Source organism: Calypte anna, chromosome 3, assembly GCF_003957555.1.
Source record: "Calypte anna isolate BGI_N300 chromosome 3, bCalAnn1_v1.p, whole genome shotgun sequence".
In the NCBI taxonomy this organism is placed as follows: domain Eukaryota; kingdom Metazoa; phylum Chordata; class Aves; order Apodiformes; family Trochilidae; genus Calypte; species Calypte anna.
In genome coordinates, this window is record NC_044246.1 from 45,148,179 (window position 1) to 45,172,517 (window position 24,339).

At 38.6% G+C, this 24,339-nt stretch overlaps 1 protein-coding gene across 2 annotated transcripts in view; it reads right to left on the bottom strand.

Moving 5' to 3' along the window:
* The window catches only part of PLCB1 (phospholipase C beta 1), a 399,975-nt gene that overhangs the window by 131,613 nt on the left and 244,023 nt on the right, over positions 1-24,339 (bottom strand). For both annotated transcript variants that reach the window (XM_030448781.1, XM_030448782.1), the window contains exons 5-9: positions 23,021-23,100; positions 19,295-19,348; positions 18,658-18,733; positions 12,504-12,604; positions 10,905-11,071 (exon numbers count right to left, since the gene is read on the bottom strand). In XM_030448781.1, the coding sequence (XP_030304641.1) occupies positions 10,905-11,071; positions 12,504-12,604; positions 18,658-18,733; positions 19,295-19,348; positions 23,021-23,100 (478 nt within the window). The remainder of the gene's footprint in view (positions 1-10,904; positions 11,072-12,503; positions 12,605-18,657; positions 18,734-19,294; positions 19,349-23,020; positions 23,101-24,339) is intronic.

Genomic DNA, 24,339 nt, shown 5'->3' on the forward strand with positions numbered 1-24,339 from the left:
ACATGAGGAGATAAACATGTTGTGCTTAAGCAGCATAAAGAAAAGTGCTTGCTCAGTATCAGTTTATCCATGCAGAAATATCACATGCCCAAGGACACTGAGATCCAGAATACTTTGAAGAGTAAAGATCATCAACCAAGTAAAGCAGAACTCAGTGTGTTTCAATCAGAAACCCTTGCCACTCTTATGAAGCTGTCGTATCCATTTTATCATCTGTACAAGTACACAGAGAAAGCTAACATTGAAAACAATTTTTTTAATTTTATTTTTTTATTTTTTTATTTTTTTGTCAAAAAAATGTTTGCAAACAGAAAATCAGTTCTTTGGAAGGTTTCAGAAGAAGTACCACAGCTCAGGACAGTTCACTTTAGGGAGGAAATAATTCTTATAAGCCTCTAGGCAAGCCACGTATAACAGCAAAATAGCAGTCCTTGTATTTTTATGATAAAGATTAGTTTTATTCAGAATTAAAACTTTGGGAGCATTCCAAAGACAATTCTACCTTGAAAGGGAAAGGAAGATGGAGTGTCACCTGAGAAGAAACAGAAGTTTCTCACTTGTGTCTGTTGGTATGAGCCACCCATTTTAAAAAGATCTTAACGTCACTGTGCAATCTTGAGCATGGTATTTATTACTTTTATTAGAAGTCACAGTGTTTTTTCAGCCTTTTTGAAACACCCAAAAAAGGAGGGTTCTAACCTCTGTACAGGGGCTACAGCCTGTGAAATGTATGCCTTTTTTCCTACCACTGCTGGAAAACAGTAAAACACACAAGAGGTGGGGAAGATTTTAAATACTCAGCATTTTATCCTCCCTAAAATCTGCATGTCGGTAACATATTAACTTTAACAGATATTGATTGTCTAAATCTCCATGGCATCTTTAAAGGCTTCTGTAACAAAGCAGGGCAACAGTTCAGAGATTCTGGTAATCAGAGGTGTTTCAGACCTTTGTATGAAGTATCAAGCAGTTTCTCACTGCTCTTTTTTCATCTTAAAGAAAGATAGCTCTTTCTTTAAATCAAAATATTTTCTAAAACATAAGTAGACATATATATACAAATCTAAGTATTAGTAATTCTTAAGGACTGTGGGAAAAATCCCATTCTGGTGCAGATAAGCAAGCAATCTCTCCAAAGTCTCAAGACTGAAGCAGAGTGTTCAGCATCATCTCTGAGCTGAACTGTGAAGAAATGCTACATCTGAAGTTAGCTAGAGAACCACATGGGACTGCAGCTTATTCCTTGGCAGGCATTTACTTTTCTGCTTTTTTTCTTTTTTGTTCCTTGTCCAAATTCCATTTTGCTTAAAAGTGCTGGCCTGATTTGTGCAGTCTTTGCATTAGCAAGCCCCAGCTACTGTCTTCTAGGTTCTTGTTGAAGTGTGGGGCCTTGGCTGTTAAAAACTACAATGAATTTACATCTTGGTGATATTGGTTGACACTGCAAGATAATGCCAAGCAACATAGGATGTAATGTATGTTCCTGCAGTGTCAAGAAACTCTGTTCTCAAGACCCACCTTCCCACTGTAACTATTGTCTAGATGCAAACATAGCTGCTGCATCGACATTTAAATTTTGAGGAAGAGAAATCATTGAGCATTTAAAATCTTCCCCACCTACGTGTATGTTTTACTGTTCTCTAGCAGTACTAAAAAAAATAATATACATTTCATAGGCTGTAGACCTGGTGGGTCAGATTCTTTCTTGGGCATCTCAAAAAAGGCTGAAAAAACCTGTGACTTCCAATAAAAAAAATAAACACCATGCTTAACATTGCACAATGACTTCAGTTGAGATCAGGAGCATGATCTAGGAGAAAGAGGTATTAAGTGGCCTAGAATCTGGATAGGTCTCATTCATTACATCAGGACAATCAAAGCAAAGACAAACAGAATGAGACCCAAGTCTTCCAGCAGACATCTTATGCTTGGTATTTTTAAGCACTTTGAGCCCAAACTCCAGCTATCTACAAAATTTACTGTGGATGGAAAGTGTGCATCACAAGATTTTACAGACACAAGCCCATCTTCCAGCTGCTCTTTACTTCTAAGCACAGATATAGTAAGATATTGCTTCTGGCAGGATATCCCTTACATGATAGAAGATGACAGGTAGTTTAGAGTCAATTATATCTATAAAAACCATACAAAACCACCTTCATACTAGTTCCTAGCTAGCAGTGGAATGAACACTTCACAACATGGCAGATTTCTGAGACAGGCCAGCAACTAGGTAAGTGGGAAGATTTTAACCCTGTTAAAAATATCATTAATCCCATCAATACTACAGTTATATCTGACAGACTTGAAGGACGGCCACAATTGGGGTATGTCACACTCTTCCCAAATCTCTGAAAAACACTCTGTAGAATGCCTTGGAGTGAACCTGGGAGATATAATGATGTTAAATGTTGGCTCACTTCCAGTTGCTAAGTTGTATTAAGGCATCTAAAAATACATAATTTTTTTCTCCTAAGCAATAGTTCTCTACATAAGCTACTAATGCACTTGCCAAAAACACTCTTCTGCAGTGTAGTGGGAAAAGATAAGAGTGCAGGCATGCTAGAGGTGGGGAAAAAAACTAGGAAAAGCCTTCATTGAGGATAATATTTTTACTTCCAGAAACTCCTCCAGCTGAAGAAATATTAATATTAAAGTGGAAAAGAATAAAGGCATGGCTCTGCAAAAACAATTCAAATAAACTAAGAGACTTTAGTCCCTTGAAAGGGACTTCCTTGTCTGTTTTTTTAAACTTGGTTCTGCAGCTGCACACGCTGTATTTGACAAATACATAAACAAATTAAGCTCTATCTTAATAAGATTGGCTTTTCTTTTTTGCCTCTGTAATACCTCTAGTAGGCTGTGCCAGAACCATATTGTTAGGAAACATCTCTGAATTTCCAGCCTAAATTTATTCAAGGCCATTTGATACCTCTGTGTTCTTCTGCCAACATTGTCCTTCAGCTTACCACTTTTTTTCTGCCTCCCTAGCATTTAACCCTGATGTATTTCCAGGCAACAGTCATATTCCAGCTAAAGGATATTGTTAGAGTAGATGACTACATCTAACATTGTATGGAAAACTTCCTCAAATAGCCCTTGTACTATCGTAGTGCACATTCTCCAACTATGTTAGCAGCCCTGCTATAACAGATACCAAACTCACCAAAAGCCTCAAAGATCATCATGAACTCTCCCAGGCAGGCACTGACTGTCTGCTTAATTGAGCTGACCAAAAGATGAGGCAAAGACCATAATGCCAAAATGGCACATGAAAGGGGATGGACAAATGTCAGTCAGCTCAGCTGTGACAGAGCCAGGAAAACCATGCTCTGCTGCCACCAGTTCCAGATGTCACCCACTAGATCACAGCAGTCACTCCCTTTGTGCCCATGGGCCCTTTACAGCTGCAAAGCACCTACATCTGTAGCTGACATAAAAGGCAAGCCCCACAATGTTTATTTAAAGTTCATCTAAATTTGTTTCCTTCAGCACTTGAGTCCATGCTGCTTTATGTTTTTCAAAAGTAAACTTTATCTGATATTCATCTTCAAATAATAAATCCTGCTGCTAAAATAGAATAGGTCCCTGTGTTCCATAAAAGAGGCAGTAAAACACCAACAAGCACAAAGAAGCTGGTTTACTTTCACAGTTTTCTATTTATGGGCTCTAATAGTCTGTGGCTGAGTCAAACACAATCCAGGCAGGCAACAGCATAAAAAAGTATATCCATAACCCTCAAAATGCAGTATTGATCCAAGATTCTCTTTACTTATCTCTGAGCAAAAGCTCCATCTGAGGGGAATGACGCAGCAGCTACGTATACTGAAAACCTTCTACTCACATTTGCTTTGCAGTTCTGTCACCCCAGGTTCTTTAATCTTTTTTCAATGGGAGGACATAGGGTTTGAGCCTGGGGTCCATTAGATGGTCTATCACGTTTCCATGACGCCGGTTGCAGTCAGCATCCATATCAGTTAACAGTCTGGTCTGACTGCTAAATTTAGATTATCACCATTAGTTTCAAGTTTTGCACAGATAAATTCCACAACATCTCTGTCCATTTCACATTGGGCGGTTCCAATTGTATCAGTGGAGCTATTCCTGGTACCAGACTTCAGGCCCAAAATACATTTCTGCAAAGCTCATGCTTCGTACAAAGTATCTGTACTATACACAGATTAGGAAACCTGCCCTCCCTGTATCCCTAAAGGTATTCTTGATGAATGGCACCATTAATTATAGTGACAACAGCAAAAACTAATTCTATGCATGAACATACTAACTCTAAGCATAAGTTCAAATCTGAGCCAGATCCTACACTTTTAAAAAGCAACCGGAGAATATAGAGTAAAAATTTCTGCTTTTTATAGAGTAAAAATTCTGCAATTTTCTGCTTTATAAGCCATATACTGCTGTGTCTTTGCTTACCTTTGCAAAACCCATCATTACTAGTCCACATCACTGTTCTATTTTATGTTATCAAGTTGCAGTTAAGTTTGAAAGATGAAGCACTTCACCTTTAAGACAGATGAAAAAACTCCTCATCATTGAGGATTTTTCATTCTAAAATATTTTTACAGCATTTAGTCTTTTACTTCCGTTGCAATCTGCCACACCACTGCAAGATCTGAAATGAATTTTACAGCTTAACTAGTAACTAACATCCAAGCAACTAAAAAGAAATTGCAGTGCACTGTAGAACACATTTTTCAAATCTATTTTGACAAGTATAGTTCCTATTAACTTATTTATGGTGATACATTATTCATACTAACATTTGTTGCATATATAAACTTAAAACAATTTTTAAAAGGCTTTCTGAAAAATTACCTTACTTAGCACTTGTTGCTGACAGTGTAGGATAGGCTACAACTTTTGTGTGGCTCATAAATTGAGGTAGCTATTGCTCTTTTGTCATTTGAGGAGGAGAAAGAACATGGAGCAATCTCCTCAACTGGAATGCTGGAAAGCCCTGAAAATCCCAGTGTTTTTTTGGTTTTGGTTTTTTTTTTGTAAGTATTCTTGATTTCCAAAGTTATAGGAAGGAGGCCAAAGGTTTTCAACCATTTTTTAACACTTCCTACAAATATTTCAGTGCCGGAAACCCCCACCATTTGCCTGAATGATTTATCAGGATTTATGTTCTAAATATTATGAAGTATGTCTTAATACATGTGTACAGTTGGATGGTACTTGTTTTGCCACTAAAATCTGTTGCCTAGGAAATGACCCCCTTCTGCTAGTGAAAGGCTCCAATGTGTAATAATTCTTAAGCAGTTACTGAAAGATGAATTTAATGTGTTGGGATGAAAATGTTTAAAATGTGTTGATGTTTAAGAAAGAAAAAACATCTGTGCTGAAGTGAATATTGCCTGGTGCTAAGGTTGCCATGAGAAAAAACTCATAGTAAACGTTATATAAAATTAAATATAGCTTAAACTAATGTAATGGCTAAATTTATTTTAATACCTAGGAAAAACCCAGCACAACTACCAATAAATGTGAACTAGCAAACCAGAGTTGATTCTGGAATTCAAAGAGAGTAATGGAACCAGCTCCCTTACAATCCTTCTAAATACACGCCTAAATAAAAGTGACATACAGTATTTCCAAGTAGGTAGTTGAGAAAATGTGGAGAAGAAAATGCTGTGAAATATAAGAAGGCTCTTCTTCTGTAGAGATCTAAAGTTTTGGTCTTTTAAAATAAAATAGGCAGATATATTATTTAAACAAATGTATAATTAAGAGGAAAAAATTAACATCTTTACACCATTACTTATCTCAAATACACCCTCTAGTAAGTACAATCTGGTGCACAGATCCACCAGCCAGGAAAAGTCCCCAAAGTCTCCAAAGCACTTCCAGCCTCTATTTTTAAAGCTTAAACTACAGTAAAGAAAATCTCTCTCAATAAAAACCGCAGTAAAAGTAATGGATAACAATAACCTAACACTTATCTTGCTCTCATCCACAAAAATGGTGGGAAACATATTTTATTGCTACATTTTATTCCATTTTTTTCATGTCTCCACTCCCTGTCAGGCCTTGATTTCATATTCTTCATTTCTAGTCTGGTACATGAGTATAGCTTTTATTTTTACATGCTTAGAGTATTTAAGAGACACAGGATGCCAATAGAGCCAAGATGTACACAGTGGTTTTCAAAATACTTACTGGTTCCAGAAGCAAAGTTTTAACTGAGATTTGAGCTCTCAAAGCTCCAGGGTCCTTCAGAACTTAGAAACTTTTAGAAATAAATTGCATTGCTAAGTCATGAACACCTAGCACGGTTTTTTGCAGAATTTCTGCCAAATGTATGTGGTAAACTTCACATAGTTCTAGAAACCATGACTATAGTTCCCAAGGCCCGGGACATTGCAAGAAGAGAAAATCAAAATCAGTGGCAGTGTCCCATCTCCCACCCATAATGCAATAAGATACTGAACAACTTACTGCTATACAATTCTTAGAAATATAAACAAATACAGAAATTCCCAACCACTTGGCAACTGATTTATTAATACACATCCTCTTACCAGTCCTGTAACTTAAATGGGAATAAATTTAGCAGTGATGCTAATACAAATGTTTTACAGCCTGAAAATACCAAACTATAAGATGCTCCTTAACCATCCCCAACAGTCCCAGGCATGCATTTGCTGACAGTGAGAGCCTGCTGAGCAGCACCAGGAACTTCCTTCTGCTTCTACCTGATAAGGAACCATGCTATACCGAGTCCATTAATCTCCTTCACTCTATGACACAAAGAATTAATCACAACAGCTTGCTTCAATCACAGTGAAATACTACTTCACGTACTTAACCTATGTAGATGTCAAGCCCATGTATCTGCTCATGTTGCAGAAGCTCAATCACATCCCAGCAATACAATGTCTAAAGATACGTCAGCAATGAGCAGGAACATGAGCAGGCTTTTTACTCAAAGCTGTGCAACCTAAAGCCATGATCCAGTAAGTACATTGGCATTTGATTTTACCAAGTAGCTGAAGAATCCTGTTGTATGTGTAAAATATTATGTACAGAAAAAAGGCCATAATGGCAATCAGAGGAATGGGGAATTATGAGATGTCAAACCATTTGACTAGCACTGTGAAAGTTGAGACAGTACAGCTCTTCTTTAGAAATGTGTTTAATTAGGTCTGAGAGAATAACTAAATTAAGGGAATTCTGTCGTACACACAGATCATGAATACAGTTGGATGGGAAATAAGAAGATATAATCATCAGATGAGTGAAGGTCTACAACTGTCCTAAGAGCTTAGTAGGAGCAAGCAGTGAGGATGCTCTATGAAGGCATACAGTTTCTATTTTATTAATTTGGATTTAAGTTTTCAAGAAAAAAAATACCTAATTCCATTTGAAAGAACTTTTCAATGGAGAAAATTTTATTTGATAAGAAGCAAGTGCATCACACTCTCAGAAGAAATGAGATTCAATTGAGAATTATTACATTGTTCAATTAAATGAAACAGAAAAGATTTTTATATAACTATACTCCCTTCCAATGCTACTCATAAATAAGGTCATAAACATATGCTAAAGTGAATTATTACCTCAAGGCCAGGATGTTCTGCATGGTGCAAACATGAAATCTTACTCCCACATCATAAATGTATTTAGCAAATGTTTTTAATCCTTGTGAATTACAAGGATTCAGTTTGATTTTGCACCCTGATGTGCGTACTACTGTGCACAGACAAAAAAAGAAAAAGGACAATATGTATTTTTCCTAACTTTGTGGAAGATGATTAAAAATCTAGGTTTTGTGGCCTTGCAGAACTGAAAAATAAGGACACTTGCCACTAAGTTGCAGGCGTTTGCAGAAGTAATTTTTGCTAGTAGTTTAAACAGGGACTATACAGGCTTTAAAGTTCAAATTAAATAGAAGAGTCTGGCTTGTTTTATGAAACACATGAAACTCTTTATTTTTTTGGAACATCTGAACATCGGATAGATTTTTTAATAATTAAGCATAATAATTTTTTAATAATTAAGCTTAATTTAATAATTAAGCATAGAGTATCTATAGAAAGCAGACAGACTGTCACCATTTATGTGTATGTTTGTCCATAACAGCTCTGCAACCTGATGTTATACTAATGAAACAAGATAGGAACGGAGCCCATCAGAAAGGCAGCTTATGGTAACAAAACAATATAACTGTGTGCAGGCTTCTGTGTACTCTGAGCACTCCGAGCAGCTGCAAATGTTCAAGCTTGGGAACAGCCTGAGGAAAAGGGGTTTCACTGACACAAAGGCTGGCATTTGTATGACCTAACTCTTGCATACACGTCCCTAAAGTCTCTACCACCACGCAGTACTCCGAATCACTCATTACTCACAGGAAGCAATCAATCTCAACTTTTAAATTTCTTCATGGAATTTTCCTCTGGACCTGTATTCATGATTTACTTCAAAGGAGTAACTTCTCATTATGAAGAAAGAACAAATATACATACCATGTCAGATCTTCTGGCTTGCTTCTTGAATTACAACTGTGCAAAACTAATCCAAAAGTCTAATTACTGAATTGCATTGCTCTAGTACAACAGTGATGAAGTAATTCCTAGGCCACCTGTAACTCCATTTCCCATCCTCCTGTTTATCATGTACTTCTTTCACATCACTACCTTTGCCTCATGTGTCTTGTCACATTCCTCCTCTCTTCCCTACAGTGCTCTTCTGGTTTCTCGGTGTACCCTGAGAAGTTGTTTAGTTGGGACAACCCTAAACTCATCTCTCTTCAAAGAGCTATTGGGTGCTGTTATTTCTGATAAGTATGCTGAACAAAGGCTTCTGCTATCTTCTTACCTATTTTAGCTGATGATCTGGATGCCCTGAAGTTTCTACATGCCCCTACTGATGGCACGAGGGCCATGCCAAACATCCTACTTCCATCCCTACCTCTCCCCACCAAATAAGGGGACATTAAGTAATGCTACCACAATAAACATCACAGCCTCTATGAGCAGCAGGGGGGAACTTAAAGCCAGCAGATTCACTGATGGCTTTACACAGGACCACATCTAACTGTGGTTTGAACATCCACACCTACACTTCATTTAATATACAGTGAATTGCATTCCCAGGTCGGAGCAGATGTACAGAAAATTCAGTGTGCCCCTGTCATCCCTGACCAGCCAGCTCCTATAACTTCAATGAAGTCAGTTTGGGATTTGCATTGGATCATGGTTAGCAGTATGCAACAGTTGCTGCAGCTCAGCTACCAGACTGGGTGCTGCATATGAGATGGTGTCTGCAGCACAGAAGTGGCTCACAGGTTGTGCCAGCTCTGCCAAGAGTTTGCTGGACCTCAGTGCACAAGTTTGAAGAGAAAACAAAAACTAAAACACAAACACACACACAAAAAAGAAAAAGCAACCCACAAAAGGAATTAAGTTTCTAGAATCTGTCTTTCTCTTCTTAAACTCTGCCTTTTCTGCAAGAACTGATTCTGTAAGAGCAATGTAAATCGTACCCAGGAGGAAAGGCACCTATGGAAGAGAACGTGTCTGCAAGAAATGTATGCACCAACATATATCAGAGTGAGCTGGATGTGTCCCACAAACCCCACTTGCACAGTGCTAAGAAAACAGAATGACAGCACCCTTCTTTGAGGTTTGTTTCAAGTTTCCTCCTTATTACTAATCAGGTGATTTCATTTAGACTTTGGTGTTCTGCTAGTACACCCTCATTCTACTAAATCCTTTATTTGGCTTATATGAAGTGCCAATATTTGGGCAATAAAACTCAGCTTTTAGGTACCTGACCTTCCTGTTGCTGTTGTGAAATAAAGTAAGCATAGAGCTATATTCCAATATTTGCACGGATGTGAGAGGAGAGGTCCCAATGTGTTTTCATCCACCCATGGTGGTGTTCTCACTGATGCTAAGACAGTTTGCATAAGCAGGACAAAAAGGGAGATTTAACCCTCCCTCAAAACCTCTGGAAACACAAAATTTGATCGGATTAGAAAACTAAGAAGCTTTATGAGAAAAATAGCAAGTGTGCTGCCTGGAGTCAACATGGATCATGGCATCAAGATCCACTGGCTTCCTTTGGGAAGACATTTAGGTCAGAAAGCTTCCAGGGAAATGGGAGAGTACCTTCAGCTAACATCTAGGCTTCTGGAAAAGATGTCTTTTTGTTTCCTGTGGATTCAAAATCTCTGGACCAAAACAATTTTTTTTTTCAAATCAGATCTATTTTTCTGAATACATTAAAAGATGGTGCAAGTCATTAGGATACATGGATTGGAATACAACATGATGCAGACACAAATTCAATGCTATTTTAAGACTTGTGGCAGTAGCAAAAATCTGCAGAGATTTGAGCAGGAGTTCTCTCCCTGATTTTGGCAAAATGCCCAGTTAAGCCCTAGCAGCACTTGAGATTTTCAAAAAGAAATCTTCTGTGATTATAGCACAAAACACATTCAGCTATGCTCACATCTTACATTGTGTACCACTTTATCAGAAAATAGGCTGGACTTAATGTTATTATTAAATGATAGAATTATCATCATTGTAGTTTCAATGTCACCAATAGTTTCTTTAAATTTTATATTTCAGATGCTTGTAAACAGTCATTGCGATAGAAAGGATTGTGCCGAAGTTTGCAGAGAAACTCTTCTAAGCTATCAATTACACATGCTGTAAACTGACTACTGAAACCAGCCACAGCCTTCCTAAATTGATCCCAACAAAATACATTTAAAAATGAGCCACGCAACGTCTTGCAGGCTTGTATGATCCAAGAAGAGAGAGCTGGAAAAGCGATATGATTTTGATTAAAATTTTGCTTCAGCACACACTGTAGGATAATTGTATCATTATTTCAAATCAGAAACTGAGTACAGCAAGAATATAAAAAACACTGACCTTTCTTTGCTAGATTACTGTTGGGTTCATATTTTTCAATCAGTTGTTGAACTTGTTCTTGTTTTAATGGTGGATAAAGGATTTCATTTAATCGTGGATCACGTTGCTTAAAATTTATAAATTCCATCATCTGATCAACAGTAAGGTACGGTTTGCTCTTTGCACCACTAGAGAAAAAATAAAGCAACACCAAAGCCATTAGAATACACAAAAAACCCACAAAAGGATTACATTTCCTTGAAATTTTGTTCAATGTTTTGTGATTTCCTAAGGAAACTGAATCAAGATCCAAACTATTGTACAACAACAATATTGTCCCACTGTGTCACTTTACCAGCGTGCAACAACAAATATTCATCACACATCCAACATCACACATCTAATAATATGATTTTTAAAAGCATTCAGCATTACTGACATCAATGGGAAGAGTTAGAGCAATGCTAGAAGCTTTTCATTGCTCTGAATTCTTGGAACTAAGTAATGTAAAAAAAAAAAGATGAGAAAATGATGTGGAATTCAAACCTGAAGTTGCCACAAACACTCTGCTCACATTCCTGGCCCAACTAGTTGGTTTTACTGCTGAATAACAGCACTCATTTCTTCTTTATTCTAGTATTTGCTTGCAGTTTTTTTAGGTTTTATATAACTAAAATGCTAAAAAATGCTAGGTACTCCTAAAGCAAGTGAAAAGATGACTATTCAGAGAGTGAGTAAAAAGAATAGAGCTTGGGTACAGTTTGTACCCAGATGGAGATCCAGGAACCTCCATGCCAGGTGATGTGCTCAGGGCACATACAGCACTCATACAGCACTCACAACTGGCCTATTTTTGCTCCCTGAGACAGCAATGGGAAGTCTACCTTCAGGTTCAATGGCAGTAAACTAGGTCAAGGCTAAGCTCCTCTGAAACCTCAATCTTAGAGAAAATAAGCACAAAAGGAGTATGTGTGCACACCCATTTTGTAAGGATACAAAGATACATTCAGTAATTGCTTTGGTGGTCTTGGGATGTATTTTCAAAATCACTTTCATATTGCTTCGCGTTCTGACTCCACTGATGTGGCTCTGCTGAAAGTGGGAAGTTCAATGACTTCCTCCAAGGGGCAGAATCAACATGAATTGTGTAGCTTTTAACTGAATGTATAAAATCAGTTGTAGCGGGCTGCAATTTAACTTCATGGTGCAAATTCAAGATGCAAAAATCCTAAGTTACTGCAGTTTTTGCAACTCCTAATTAAGCTTTTGGGGGCAATTATACACATTCTCATGCCTATTGCATGCTATAATTTCTTATTACTCTTCTTCCTTCACTTTCATGGAAGTCTGGTCTATCCTAATCCATTCAGAAAAACAAGACCAAGCAGTTCTGCTTCTCTAGAAACGTATTAAAACTCTGGCCATTAAAAATGGAGGCAAAAGCCTGAGAGAGAAGGAACCCTTATTCCAAGGTTAAATAACAGTCCTACCACACACTGAAATCTGTTCTTGGCAGTCACTGCATGGCACTGTAGTCTAAATAACCTACTTTGCTATTCCCAGCCCAAAAATCAGTGAGAGTGAAAATAAATAAATAAATAAATGAGTGTCCTTTCTTACAACTCAGAAAAGATGTGGTCGATCTCAGGCCGAGGGCAGAGGTTGTTTAAGAACACCCTATACACATCTGGGGTGAAGTCATCTTGAGGGATGGAATCATTCTACAAAACAGGGAAAATACATTGAAAGAATGATACAGCACTTTTATATGCTCTTCATAAACAGATCACTCATTATTGTGGTTCTCTTTCTTTCTAGAGAAGATGTTGCAGAATAAATTCCCCTGGAAAAAAGAGCAGCTTAAAGAGTACATCTTTATATAAAGACATTAATCATCTTAGTTTCCATAAGGCAACACTATCTCTTTCTCTGAGCACCTGTGAAGGAAAAAGGCCATCTCCACCCCTAGTCCCTGTATCTATAGCATAAGTAGATATCACAATGCCAGTGAAGCCTTGGAGCTCAATCCCAGCCACTGTGTTTCATCAAGGAAAATGGCTGCATTACAGAGGATGAGTATGTCCCTCATCTTGCCAAAGTGTCCACAAACCAAGGAACAAACTGGGTCACTGAGGCATTATTATTAATACTCTTGCCTTCTGACAGCAGCAACATTTCCTTTCTCTTCCTGAAGATACATACTGTGATACTGGGCAAGGCTCATGTAGTGCTTTTCCATACATCTTGCTTCTGAAAACCAAGTTCTGAATATCAGTATAATGCATTTGGCAATCAGATTTCTTTTACAAGAATGCTCTCCTCCGAAGAGATACCAGCATTTTTTTTTCTTAGATTTTTAAAAATTTAGAACAATTTACACTTAATCCTGCTTCTAGGTGGCACTTTCACCACCCCCATTAAACCTGCTAGCTCTTCTCTGAAAAAATTTAGAATTATGTTTTTAACTTGAGATGATTACTGGAATGGATAAGGAAAACAGTCCTTTGCATTAATCTCAAGAGCTCACTTGCACATGTTGCCTTCAGGCTCCAGACTTTTTGCAGAAGACAGCAAGGACTGCTTCTTTAGTGGGGCTGGAAAGAAATGAGAACCCCCAGGAAGATGCAAAGTTTTTTTTCAGCACAGAACAGTACATGTGCTCATTGGCTTCTGCCTTTGCAATGGTGTTCTGAGAAACAAAAATGGCACAGCAGCTTGTGTTTTTTGCAGAGGGAACCTTACAAAGGAACAAGAAAAAGGAAACAACAACAAAATTAAAATGTATCTTTTAAAAATCATTTTTTTTAGTTTCCTCCATGCAAGTCAACTTTATCAAAAACTATGACATGTGGCCTGGGAGCACCATGGGCCCATGTGATGCCTCTCCATGGCTCCAAAATAATACCTAAATCTGATGAATTGGAGGAGGAAAATTGTAACTTGGAAACAAAGCTGTTTGCTTTTGAACACTGTGGAACCCGGTCACCTCAGAAGAAAGCTGCTGATAGAGGAAATTGTTGCTTTTATTTATTCTGCCAGTTTAACACCGTTGCCAAGGGAACCGGAAGCGTCAATTCAAGCCTTTGTTAGATGGAAGGAAACTTTTCCATATTTTTCCTGCTTTAGGTTTAAAAAAAATAAATACCACGGGCATAACTTTATCTCTCCTTTCACCTGTGAAAACTGGAGAGGCCTGAGAATGTTCTGTTTCTGTCCACAAGCATGGACTTAACCTGACCCAGCTCAGCCTCAGACTGAGCTGGGCCATTTCCCTGCTCCAATTGAGCATCCATCTCCAGGCTTCAATGGTCTGAGGTCATCAGCCATTAGACCCTTGCACCTTCCTTTTTCTTTTTTTATGGCAGACATTGTGAGTGGCTGCATGGTAAACTGGCTCAAAACTTACCCATCCAAAACAACCCTGTGCATTTTACCATTGGATCATTGGATCAGCTCTCTGAGTCAGGTAAATCATCAATGGCACAATTGCCAAATCCAGAGCAAGGGTGGATGGAGAAGTTTGGAACCTGAAGCTGGAGGATGGAAATAGCTCCTTTCAGTGACAGCCACCAGAGACACAGAACTACTATGTGAAACTGCACCAACTACACTTGTGCTGTGGTGCTTTTGACAGAGAGAAGGACCACTGATACTTGTTATTTCCTAAAGCCTGGGATTCATAAAGCTTGTGAATTTTTTTGCCAAAGCTGGCATCTTACTCTCCTTCGTTGCCTCCACCTATAATCCCTATTCAGCAGGACACCGCTACTCAGCCAGCACTTCTCCCTCCTCCTAAGGGCATTTCCAATGTTGATTCTATAATTACCACAGAATTACAGTCTCCCATTGACCTAATATATTTCTTCCTTTACAGGGGACTTGAGGGTACTTAACACTGAACAAAATGTGTTTTTCCAATAACCCAAGATCCCAGCTTTTATTTACCACTTGGTTCCAATTAGGAAATTTGCCTGTTTCCCAACATGTAATTCCAAAGAGGATAACAAAAGAAAGACTTCAGGCATAAGTACAGACCCTTTCAATTATTATTTCCTACTGGTGACATCATCAGTGGGCTACATAAACACAGATCTAGACATGAGATGGAAGCCTTGCTGCAAGCATTTCCCATCCCAGGCACATCCTCAGAAATCTGTATTTGGATTTCAAAAGCCTGCCTAAAGAAAGGGATTAAAATACACTGCCCCTTTCCTCAGCCTGGTCAGAGCCATCCCCATTTATGTGGAACCACCCCCACACCTTATGTGCCCATCTCTTTTTTGAGACCAACTCATCACTTTGAGACATCACAAACTTTCCATACCACATGAGAGCATCCCCCATTTACAGCTTTGCTGAATATTGGTATTCTGTTTTATTCTGTGATGAAGACTTTACTAATTTCAAGCACTGTTGATTTATGATTTCTCTGGTAACCCTGCCTGCTTTTACAATGTCTTTATCCAGTCTGTTACAAATTCAGCACCACAATAGCTAATTCAGACTATTTGTACAGACAGGACTCAATAGCTGGTTGTTTCATTTTAAGTTAACAATCAAGCATTGTGAATGTCTGTTATCTGGAAGGCAGAAACCAGACTTCACAGCCACACAGACAACTAAATAAAGCTCTTCAGATTCTATTTAGGGTACCTTTGGCTAAATTCAAAACAAAGAAAAATACCCAACAAGAAGATTTAAAAAAAATCATAAGAGAATCAGATGCCAATCTCAAAAACTCACTGGTACGTTTGGTAACTTCATTTCAACATTTATTCAAACATTTCTCTGCTTTCAGATCGGCTGGATGAGGAATGCTGCTGAAAATCAGATCACATGGGGTTTAGTCCTGCAAGACTCTACACATGTCAGATCTGACCTAGAAAAACATAAATAAATAAACCCATGCTTTGAAAATGTGCTTAACTTGAAGTCCACAGGACATCTTACTGCAGAGATGTTCAACTGCTCAGGGGAATCAGGGCTGGAATGCTTAGTGCTCAGGTGACTCCATCCCTAAATACAAAATAGAGTTTATTTTTGGCACTTCTGGGGAGCTCCTCCGATATTATTCTTCTACTGCAGGATGAAGGCAGTTCTCAAGCCAATGAGAACTCTTCCTCTTCTTGCACTAGATACAATCCTCACACATTGTGCCACGAGGTCTCCTGGCAAGCACACACAGGGAATTTTCTAAAGAGTGGGGGAGCTAGAGGATGCTGAAGTTTGTGCTGTCACAGACAAGTCCATGCAGTGAAATACTCTCCCCTGGCAGCATTGCTCAGGCTGCCCTATGTTCAAATCATCACGTAAGATAGATTAGGGACTGTCTCAACCTTGAAGCTATGAATCAGGAAAAGATTGGTAACTACTGACTTGGGATCCTCTTACCCATAACTCTGAATTTCATTTTGTGTAGGTTCTGAGAGGTTCAGCAAAACATCATGTTAAGCTCATGGCCAATAAGCCGCATCTGTTCCTATGTAATGAGAAATATGTTTTTCTATGAAACTTGGGAGGGAAGACCCTCTCTATGAGGCATGAATAAAAAAAAGAACCTAAAAAGCCTAAGATGTCAATGCCCATGAAAGATTTTCAGAAATTCCCTGAATCATATGGTGTGGTTTTACTGAGGAAGAACGCTGGATATTTTTGTCTTGCACACTGCTGGGCATCCAGTGCTGTTCAAGGCTTTACAGGAACACCATTTGTCCTGTAGTGCAACATGGCAGAAAAACTGAAAGTTGAAGTCAAGAATTTTATTTGTTCAAATAAACAGAAGCACAAAGGAAAAGAACTGTAGCTGAAGAATGGTTTTTTTGTTCCATTAATTCCATAAGATTCAGCTTCAGGGTTCTTAAGCACTTAGCTTCTAAAATATTTTTTTTTCCAAGCTGATCAACACCATTTCCTTTGTTGCATTAAGTGTATTTCCCTTTTGTCCCAACCAAAGAAAAGCTCTACTTTATACTATGAACAATTTTCAAGATGGTATCCCAGCAACAATTATCTAGCTATGTGCATGTAAAATCATCTGTACTGAAATAAGCAGCAGAAAATGGTTGCATTTTCTTTCAAGGACTCCAGTGATGTTTAGATTTTTTTTCAGACGTATGTAGTAAATATAAGTAACAAATTACCTCATTTAAAAAATAATGCTTCATGGGTTTTTTTTTCACATCTTGTTTGCTTACAATTCAATGAAATCCCTTTTAAAAGTTATTTTTTCCATGTTTCCATTCTCATAACCTGACTGAGATATTATTATTATTATTATTGTCTCTTATGCCTTCTATACAAACATTCCTTGGAATTTCATAGAATTAAGCTACCTATAAAGGAAGGTCTCATCGGTAAGGGGTATCTGAGGTTTGGCTCCATTGCTCTTCTGGAGCTGTAGGCACTGGTTCTATTAAACCACTGGCAAAACACGTGTTGAGCAAACAGCAGAGAGTTTTCTATGAGAGCAAGAGATGAAGAGATGCAAGCTCTTGTCTGCTACAGACCTGTTGTGCCCCACCTCTTAGACCCCTGAATGTAGGAATTAACTTGCAAGAAGCTTTTTGGAGAAGAACCTCCAAATTCAGTCCAGCATTAATGAGAATCACTTGCTCAAGTGAAAAAAAGCCTTCTTGAGGGCGAGTTACCATCCTTCAGATGCTCCAGGTTGAGAATCATAGAATCATAGAATCATAGAATCCTAGGGGTTGGAAGGGACCTCGAAAGATCATCTAGTCCAACCCCCCCTGCCAGAGCAGGGCCACCTAGAGTACATCGCGCAGGAACGTGTCCAAGCGGGTTTTGAATGTCTCCAGTGAAGGAGACTCCACAACCTCCCTGGGCAGCCTGTTCCAGGGCTCTGTCACCCTTACAGTAAAAAAATGTTTCCGGATATTCAACTTGAACCTCCTATGCTCCAATTTACACCCATTACCCCTTGTCCTATCACTGGTAATCACTGAGAAAAGCCTAACTCCATCTCCCTGACACTCGCTCCTTACATATTTGAAAACATTGATGAGGTCACCCCTCAGTCTCCTTTTCTCCAAACTAAAGAGACCCAGCTCCCTCAGCCTTTCCTCATAAGGGAGATGTTCCACTCCCTTAATCATCTTCGTAGCTCTGCGCTGGACTCTTTCAAGCACTTCCCTGTCCTTCTTGAACTGAGGGGCCCAGAACTGGACACAAAAAGAAAAAAAAAAAAAAAAAAAAAAAAAAGAAAAAAAGAAAAGCTCCTGGATCAGAATACAATGGCTGCACCTCTACAGCACTGACAGATTTGACACTACAGCATTTCAACCTTTACTCCACATAACTTTTAGAAGGTACAATGAGTTTAAACTGTCACTTACCTAAAGCTATAGATTGATTTTTGGTTTGGTTTTTTTTTTGTGAGAAGGAAAGATATATCTTGAGCTAAAACTGCTCTGAAATAGTTTATTTAAAATTGTGCAACAGTAAGTGATTCTTCTTCTCACTAGATTTCTCCAGGACATGTTACACAACTCCTCCTGCCCTTTTCTTTAATATATTCACGTTTCTTCCAGGTACTCCTGGTCCCTACACAATTTCAAATGAAAGGTTCTCAGATTTGCAGATAGGTATCAGGAACTTCTGTGTTGGAAAGACAGACCTGCTGCTGAGGACCTATCCAGAAGCAAAGCCAGCACAGCATGACCAGCCTTGAACAAATTGCCCTCAAATCAACAGAGAGTAAACACCATTGAATACAAGAAACATTTTCTAAGGGCCAGGAATAAATTCAGATGCTTACCCTGGAAGATGGGAGATTACAAGCTTCTAATGCAGTCTCTACCCGTTTTCTGTCAGCGGAAAACAAGCGGTATATGCTGCAAAATGAAGACAAACCAGAGGGAATTGGCTTAAAGACATGCCTTGATGGCCCATACAGCTTAAAGACTGAATATCACTTCCCAGACTATTGTATCTTTAGCTATTTATTTCCATTTGCTGGTTGCTCTGTAACACAAGTGTGTTAATGGTGCCAACAATGAGTTTAACCCTACCCCAGCAAGCTCCTGTTTAACAGTGGATAGTTATTTGAAAAAGCCATCATTACTGCCTTTATATTGCCCCAGTGATAGGCAACTGGAATATATTTATCCTCGTGACATGCCTCTGAAGTAAAGAAACTGTGGGTTTCTTTTTATTTTACACAAGTGGGATGATCAAAGGCAGACAAGCTAAATGTCTTGTTCAAGATCACAAGGGCAATCTGCATCCAAAGAGTTATTTGAAGAGACATCCTGAGTATCACTGGCCACTCTTTACTGCAATATTTCTTATAAACAGAGGATAAAATTAAATTATTATTCTAGACACAGGGATCATGCCAAACTTTACACTAAAAAGCCAGAGAAGACATAGTGAGAAAGGGAAATAAAACTTACTTCTTCAGAGGAATACGTCCTTCTGGAGTCACCTGCAACTTCAGTTTAGTGTAACTGTAAAAAGAAAAGCATCCTGTTTGGTTTGGGTTTTTTTTGTTTTTTTTACAGCATTTTCAAGTACATGTTCACCAACTTCATAGCTCAATGCCACTGTTCTGATCACCTTTCCACTCACCTCTTTTGTCCAGTATAAAAAACTGTTGGGATACCATTAATCCATAAATACTTCTTCCACCAAGAATAGTGCACTTGTAGTGTCAAACACTTTCTGTCTGGCAACAGGACATTGTAAATATCATTCACACATAAATTTAGCATCCCTACAAGCTCCTTCATACCCAACCTGCCTGCCAGTCTCCCACTGGACTGAATTATAACACACAGGCTACACAATTTGATTGGAATGGTGGAAGGTGAACTCCTCTTTCAGGGGATTAAATTGCCCCTGGATATTGAACACCAACATCCTTGCCTCCCTAAGCCCTCCCCATTCACACATCTGTGAAGTTTTCTCCATTTGACCCTAAATGTTGTCACCCCTCAGCTGGAAAGATAACAAACCACTGGCAAATGAAATGCCTCTGCACCAGCAAGCATGTCAGTATGCTTAGCAACCCTGGGCAAGCCTGAGACACTACCAGTGTGAAGCAAAATAAAAATTACATGCTGAAACTGTCTAGAGGTGGGCAATTACCCAGCTTTCAAACCAAGCACTTAAAGCATCCCAGCATCTCAAGCCTCGTGAATTCTCTTGCATTCTCACTAAGGCAGCAGGATGAGGATGTATCTTGCTTTGTTCAAATCTTTCAAGGTTCTGGAGATTCAAAGCCTACTGAAAAAGGAGTCACCCAGTAGCTTTAATAAGATGCTTCCTGATGATCCTCCCATCATATGAGGCTGACATGTAACCAGCAAAAATATCTACCAGGAACAACCTGTGAAGAGCACAACTTTCTGAGGGCTCTGTCTTTTATACTTGCATATAATTAAAACTAAAAATGAGTTTTGCAGTAATATCATCTGCTGGAAAATGTGGCAATATTTAAGCATTTCAAAGGACTGTTTTGTTTATGAATTTTTGTGAAGTTTTTAAACTTCTCCACTTTACCCACTGGCCTACCAAATGGAAAAAGAAACCGCATGGTTCTAATAAACATCCTTTTCTTCCCAACTAAAAATGCCATTAGCAACCACTTCAAAGCCAAAGTATGTGCTTCCTAGCAAATAGGAACATTTTCACAAACCTTTATCTCCTCACATACATCTTTTGGAAAATGAAATCTCTTGTACTACTGTATGACCAAACAAAAATACTGCCCCCTCTACCCCATGTCTCAGCACTGAGCCAGATTAAAAAGAAAAAAATCCAGCAGTTAATAAAAAAAGTTTCGTTTATTTTGCCTTTTAATTTTTAAAACTTTTGAGTACATTCTGGTCTCATTTAATATTTTTCTTCACAGCCAAGAAAGCTAGAAATGAAAGAAAAAGGAGAAGAAAAATATTCTGAACTTCAGTTAAAGCAAAAAGCAAACTAAAAATGTCTGCATGAACAGTCAACCCCCAGTAGTGCATGCCACCTTTTTTCTCTCAAATTCTTTGTTACATGTGAGACACGATTTTTTTCCCTGCAGCCATTATCCATCTGTCTAAGAAAACCAAGCATGTTATTCCTGTTAAAAAGCCTGCCAGGGGATACTCCCATCGGTAGCATCTGAATGGAACCATTTCAGCAGTGCAGTGCTGACTCCAAGAATGACAAACTCTGGACCTAATGCTGACCCAAGGTTTCCACAGCAGAGCTATTACTGCACTGGTATTTCAGCACTAGGGTTCTCCACCATCCATTTTTGCACTCCAACACAAAACCACAATGACAACAGAGAGCTTTCTAACCAAAATGGAAGTTTGTACTAGCTCCTCCCACATTAACTCTATTTTTCTCATCTGACTAAACCACAGGAAAGCTGCTCAAGCTGTTAATTATTGCACTTCCAATGCTGAAAGGGACTTAATACCACAAAGAAAAAAAACCCTTAATTATGCTGTAATGCAATTTGGTTTTCTGTTTCAACTAAAGGTTTCTGATAGGACTGCACCAAACCTTTTGCTTAGTACAGTAATTATAATGGGGAAGTATTGTTCATCTTCGAAGTCAGATTTCTTAAGTGACTGATTTAGCACCTGTGCAGAGGACCCTGGAAACCCTACAATTCCCAAGAGATTTATTAATCAGTGCAAAAAGAAAGACACAGGAATGTCATGTTTGCCTGCTACTCAATCCAAATAATGTGTCCAGTGACTTAATTACTTGAACATACATTGAAAAATAAGACACATTTTACAATGCTGTGTGATAACTTGTTCCTCTTTTGAATCTGGTATGAAAACGTCCATAACTCTCATTTCAGACCTGTCAGCAAAGTCAGCTGGCCACTGGGGATTTGAGTGGGAGGGAACATGGAAACAGTAACATCAAATCACTCCCACAACTCATCTACAGCCTGTGTAGCTGGAGGAAGTAATGTCTGCTCTTGCTCTCTCACCTGGCTCTGCTCGGGTTAGCATGGTGCTCTTCCACTCTCAACACACAAGGCCAAAAGGAAATGCTAAATGTTTCCATCCATTTGGGATTTTGTTTGCCTAGTATACCATTGCTGTCCCAACTCAGCATTACTGCATACAAAGCTGTAGTTCCTGCAATGTCCAGCCTTCAAAATTTCTCCAAGAATTTCTGTTATTAGAATATCTGTTGCAGGTGCAGCACAGAGAACACTAAATAGTATGTATAAGGGATAAGAGTGAAGCAGTCAGCAGCATACTGACTAAATATGGGTGCATCCAATGAAATTAGGCACACACAGCCTTAGAAAGAGCAGATAAAGGGTGTGTTAACTTGCTTCTTGGATTTAGGCAAGTTTTAGGAACCTAAGCCCTGGCTTAGTATTTAGCTGGACTGAGCCTCTGTCTGTGAGAAGAAATAAAAAAGTGTTTGGGGAGACACGAAACTGCTCATAGGCTGGGGCAGGTACATCTTCCTTTTTAGGACCTTAAAAGATCCAGGTTCATTACCATCACTATCTGGGAGGCTTTGCCATGCTGGTCTCAATGCTCTGTCTTACACAAAACTCTTACAGCACATGTACTTACCATCCAGTTGGTAACTGCTAACCTCAGATTTAACTCTCCTTTCTTTCAGAGGTGCTATTTTTACATCCCAAACGTTCTCATAAACATTTTTTCTACTTAACTGAAAGCAAGTCAGAATGTGTGCAAAGCAATCTAAATGAACAGATTCACAGCTTCCCTCTGAATCATTTGAACATCAGAGCAGTGAGACTGAGGAAAATGGACCTCTTGATTCCACATTTTTTGCGCAGTAACAGAAATAAGGGAGAATAAATCAAAAGCAAGTCAGTCCAGATTACTCCAGACTGCAGTTGAAGCCATTATTCTTGCATGCAAGGTAAACATGGCATTTCATTCTCTTGTTTGTTTTGTTTTTTTTAACTACAACGCAGTGCTCTGCAAGAACCTTACCAAGGCTTTTGTTTAAGTGACGTTTAGATAACAGGCTTTTTTAAACCATGAGAAAGGACAGCCTGTGTTTACAAAAGTGACAGCTCATCAAAGCAGAAACAATAGATGACAAAATGACTAACAAGAGAAGAGGAAAATGACGCAAAGAAGAGAGCAACACCCAGAGCATTAAATAGTACGGCCACTTACGCTTTTTCCAGAAATGCGTCCCTTGACATGTTCTGTGCCAACAAATTTGTTGCCAAACTGAACACTTCATCTGACCATTCCTATAAGAGAGAAGATTTGATTTAGTAGGTCTCCATTTAGATGTTTATTTACACAATGCAAAATATTTTTGAAAATCATGTCGTCAGTAAAAAGTGACTAATTAAAGTCTGAACTTGATTTTCCAATTACAGATTCCTTCCTCATTTGCAAGACCCAATGTTGCTATGCTGCAAAAAAAAAAACAAAAAAACACTGTAAAAATATTTTTTTAAAAAGATATCTTATTCCAATGTTGTAGGGAACAAAAAAAAAAGAAAATCATACGGATAAAAGCCTTACGCAAAGCCCATTCTGGTTTTTGGGATCTGCAAAATAAATGCCCCAGAAAAAGACATTTTATTTCATGTTGGATACTGTCCTGGTTGACCCACTAAGGAGCCCCTTACTACTATTCTCATGTAATGAAGATAGAATTGGCTTAAAGCCATCTGAAGGCAGATTTGACAGGGTGGGCTATGAACCATAATAAAGTCTCTTGCTCCAATGTTCGTGTTGTGTGAGCCTCCACATCCCTCCCTTCACAGATCATGAATACACAAATATCACACCTCATCTTTGGTGAATACCAAATTCAGAACTGTAAGTACCTGCTCTAGCTTAGATCCTCTCTGCCGAGATATGAAACACACTTGAAAAAAACAAACCAGAAAAAATACACATGAACAAATTTTCAGTATTCAGGTAATCTGAGAAGAAGACACAATTCCAATCAGAAAACCTCCTTTTCCCCCAGCTGTACATCTTTACACTGTGGTCCTATCCCTCACCAACTGATTTTTCCCTCTTGCTACTCTAACATAGGGAAAAATGTCCTCCAACTACTCACAGGGCACCTCCTGTCCCTGCCTGCAGGCACTGCCCTTTCCATGGCTCTCCCTGACTTTTCCTCCCTTTATTTTCCTGACTTATTTTTCTCTGTTTCTGCTCATGTTGCTCCACTCAATCCCCATCCTTTCCTGCATTACCAACAAGGCTGATCCATGATTACAATCTTAAATTCAGGTTCTCACTGCTCATCCTGTTGCTCTCCTCCCTTGCAGGTCTCTCTTGCAGCTTTTCATTGACAATGTAAGCTTTTTTCCTTCCCAACTTAGTGCTCAATTAAAATCTTTATTTTGAATTACTGCTTCTAATCACATCTGCAGTTTTGGATTAGTTTTGTCTCACTTCTTTAAAAGAAAGGAATGAAAATAAACAACGCCTTTGCATGTGGTGGTTGTTTTGGTTTTTCTTTTTTT